The 4,324-nt window shown below is 43.5% G+C and overlaps 1 protein-coding gene across 1 annotated transcript in view; it reads right to left on the bottom strand.

Moving 5' to 3' along the window:
- Positions 1-4,324, bottom strand: part of LOC103591528 (polycystic kidney disease protein 1-like 2) — a gene marked incomplete at its 3' end in the record, with an annotated part of 34,109 nt that overhangs the window by 18,099 nt on the left and 11,686 nt on the right. The window contains exon 5 of the mRNA XM_008574005.1: positions 1,208-1,355. Within this exon, the coding sequence (XP_008572227.1) occupies positions 1,208-1,355 (148 nt within the window). The remainder of the gene's footprint in view (positions 1-1,207; positions 1,356-4,324) is intronic.

Below are 4,324 nucleotides of genomic sequence, written 5' to 3'. Positions count from 1 at the left end.
AGCAAGGTTGCTGGCTCAAAGACAGACAGGTTACTGATTGATATGTTAAGATACTGGGAAATTGCTGTAAGAAGAGAATGTTTGCTAAAATCAAACTTTGGTTAGTGGATTGACTTAACTGCATTATAGAATGTCACCTTGCTTTTCTTACTGAGTGTTACCAGCTTCTATTGTTAAACTTGTTAAACTATACTTAGCAAAAACCCCACCTATGTTCTCTTCCTGTAACTTCCTGGTCTGGAGATTAAATGCAGGAAGAGAACCCCAATTTGTGGTTAATTTCCCAAATGGAAGGAATGCCTCCATCATGAGGGTTCCGGGAGATTAACCCCTTTTCAGGGCTTCTCACTGTTCAAAAAAGATGGGCTTTGAGTAATCTTTGGTGGCTCCATCACCCAGGGGAAAAGGGGTGACAAATCCATGGGAGGCAAAGCTTCAAGTGCTCAGTAGCTCATGAGGCTAGTGGCTGCTAATTGGACAGCACAGTTGCAGCACTCAGGGTTGTTGTGAGGATTAAATGGGATCATGTGTGCATGCTACTTAGCTGGACTAGTATTAATACTTGTATTGCTACCATTATTTTTATTGTCCTCACCAATAAAAATGTCTCCCACACCAAGATGACTATCATCTTCACCCCATTCCCACCTCCTGGGAGAGCAACCCAGCTGAACTGAGATTCTACAAAGAGCCAGGCCAAAAGGACCCAGGACTTTTCTCACAACTTTCCATGTAGCCTCTGTGGCAGAGTGTTTGCAAGTACAGCAGCAATCATTCCTCCCATCCCTGTATGCATGCCCCTTGGCAGGGTGGCTCCATGCTCCTCTTATCAGCAGGTGTAGTCTATTTCTCTACCTCTTGAATCTGGGCTTCACTATGGAACTTGCTTTGGCCAAGGGGATATTAGAAAATGTGACACAAATAGAGGTTTGAAAAATGCTGGCACATCAGGCCTCACTCAATGGTAGGCTAGCCTATTGGGTGATGAAAATCATGTGCACCTAGCTGACCATGGACATGAGAATGACGAGTCCTTCCTAGGCCAGCCAGCCCCAGCTGAGCTGGCCCAGACAAGAAAAGCCACCCAGCTCTCCAAAGAACCATGAGACAATAACCACTGTTTTAAGCCACTAAGTTTTGGGGAGATTTGTTATGCAGCAAAAACCAACCAATACAACTCAACTCAAGGCTCCAAGATTCCTCTTACCTGGGAGGGTAGTAGGGATCAAAAATGTGGCCATCTCCCGTACTAATTATACAGGACAGGTTTCCGATATAGGGGGAGAGAAGCCATGTCAGGGAGATGGTGATGTTGTCAAAGATAAAACTCTCATTGGACACCATCAGCTGCAGGCCTGCAGATCAAAAGACAAAACACCGTGTGTCCTAATGAAGCAAAATTACATGTTTCTGTTTAAAGCTTACCCTGTCCTATCCCCTGTCCTTTATTTTTATGTGGGGATTTTAATTTTAATTTTAGTTTTATTTTTGAAAGTTGTTTTGAATTTCATTTTTTGTTCATAGGTAATACATGCCCAAGAATACAGAATTTGAAACATCTGAAAGGGTAGAGAGGAAAAAGAAAGACTCCTCTCCGCTTTCATACTTTTTTACATACACAGATGGTATGCGAAACATTCACTATCTGGCACCTTGTGTTTTTTCCACTTGGTACATCTTGGGGATTGCTCTATTTGAGTATGTTAGAGATGCCTTACTCTTCTTAATAGCTATATAATGTACCCTAATTCATTTAACCGGGATTCTACTGATTATCCAAATGTATTTTATAATGGTTAAAAAGACAAAAAGCAAATCTCCTCTAAGAAAACCTACTTGGCTAAGGTGGCAGATGAATCATTGTGAGCCACTTCATGCACATTAAATTTTACAAAACCTTGAACTTCAAGAGTTGACATGGAGGATGGGGTGCGAGAAGTGGAATTTGCTGGGGCTTCACATAGCCCTGGGCTAATTTGTGCAGTGCAATCTTTTAGTTTCTGAGCACAAACAGGAGAGGAAAAGACAAGAAGCTGAATGCCAATGAAAAGGACTTTCTCGAGCTGGTCAGAAAGCCTCATTAGTCCCGACTCATAACTGCCTCACAGAGCGCAGGAAGTAGCCAGGCCCTACTGGACACAGTTGCTGGAGCAGGGGAAGGGTTGGTTATGGAAGGGGGTTGGGGGGGTGCCGGATAAAGTCCCCCCCTTCACATATCAGACACTGATTGTGATCAGAACACACCAATTCACAGGGGAGCAGGATATTTCAAATCAGGGCTGGTGCAGGAAATCTGGCACACGTAGTTGCCAGCCCCAACTCACCCTTGCCCTAAGCTACACATTTATCTGGTGATAGCAACACGACAGCTGGCAGATTTCCAAAGAGAACCCTTTGTCCACTAGCAAAACCACCAAATAGAAATCACTGCTTTGTTTTGGGAGGAAGAAAAAAGAAAAACCACTGCCAAAACACATGGCCTGCTGTTCCCAGAAAACAGAATGGGGACATCTCACTTGTCCTCACGTCACGCAGGCACGTCCAGCAAACTAATGCCACTGTGAAACTTGTTCCTGCTGTCACCTTTCCCTTCCTACACCCTGTCCTCTGTGGGTCTTCCCTCCTTCTGTACACACGACCCTGCTCTTCTGGATAGTCGCTGGGGACCCAACGTTCCCTGATTCCTCTTTTCCTTCAGAGCTCCATGTCCCTATCACTCATGCCCTCAGTGGAAGTCGCTGTTCTGAGCAATCTGTCAGACAGTGACACAATGTGGTTTCACAGCCTCAGGCGAAATCAGAGGCTCAAACACTGCTTGTAGGAAATGTAAACCCATGCAGCTATTTTGGAGGGTAATCTGGCAATGTCAATTAACATTTTTTTTTTTTTCAAAAGATGATGGGTAAGGGGATCTTAACCCTTGACTTGGTGTTGTCAGCACCACGCTCAGCCAGTGAGCGAACTGGCCATCCCTATATGGGATCCAAACCCGTGGCCTTGGTGTTATCAGCACCACACTCTCCTGAGTGAGCCACGGGCTGGCCCTCTATTAACATTTAAAATGCACATACCCCAGGACCCAGCGTTCCCACTGCTAGGGATCTCTTCTCTAAAAATAATCCCAGGCACAAGATATATGCACAAGAATGAACACTGCAGGGTGATACATAACAAAGGAAAGTCAGAAGCAACCTAAATGTCCATCAATAGGGGAAATAGTTAAATCAATTTTGACATAATCCTATTATGGAATACAATGCAGTCATTTAAAGAATAAGGTAGTGAATTGGAAAGATGTCTAGGATACATTATTAAGTGAAAAAAATTCAGTTGTAGATGAATATGTTCAACATGATTATATTTTCAAAAAAAAATGCATATATACATTCATACGTAGCTATGTCTGTGCAAACATTTTAAAAAGTAGAAAAGAATTTATTCTAAATAATTAACAGTGCTTCCTTATGGGGAATAGGATTGTAGAATTGAAGAGAAAGGTTTTTCCTTCTTAAGAAAACTTTATAAAACTTTTATAAATTATGTTAATATGGGTTATTTTTATGCCTTTCAAGATTCGTATTTTTTTAAAGTCTCCATGTGTTCCAAAGTAGCTGTCTACCAAAAGGGTGGTGGTCGAGTAGATGTGGAGTGTGGGAGAGAGCTTTTGACTCCCTTTGACTCCAGCAACCTTGCTGTTGTCTGTTGTGTGTATTGGGTCACTCGCATGAAATTTTATTTGAAAGGTCCCAGGGCTAAAATAATTTTGTTTTTTTTAACTTTTGGCTTAGCAGCTTCTGCAACAGGAGCTTCAAATGCTTTACCCCAAGAGGCTAAGTAGGTGAGGATGTCATGAAACAGCGTAAGGCTAGGCCTGTGAACCAAACTGACTCCATTCTCCCTGCAGAGGACACTTTGTTACTTTTCCACTCTTCAGTCATGAGACCCCCAGGGCAAATGATTATCCCACGGGCTGCCCTGACAAAATAGACTGAGATAAGAAAGGAAACAGAAATTTACTGCTTTGCAAAACCCCTCCCCAAGGCTTGTTTACCATAATTGTAAAAGGTACAGATTAACTTTAAGACCCCTTTAGGAATTCCCACCTGTGCACAAAGCATCCAGGTGACTGCTACGATGACCCTCCTGGGGTGACAATGATGAACACCACTGCCTACTGAGCATGCCCCCATGACGCAACCAGGAAGAATAGAACAGACCACCTCCAGTGACACTGGCCCGCCACCCCTTAACTCCTTTCCCCTATAAAAGACCCTGGACAGCTCCCCTCGGGGGGCTAGCTTTACTGTTGCTACCCCCCCCCCCC

Source organism: Galeopterus variegatus, unplaced genomic scaffold, assembly GCF_000696425.1.
Source record: "Galeopterus variegatus unplaced genomic scaffold, G_variegatus-3.0.2 Scaffold982, whole genome shotgun sequence".
NCBI lineage: Eukaryota > Metazoa > Chordata > Mammalia > Dermoptera > Cynocephalidae > Galeopterus > Galeopterus variegatus.
This window is presented reverse-complemented; position numbering and strand designations above follow the sequence as displayed.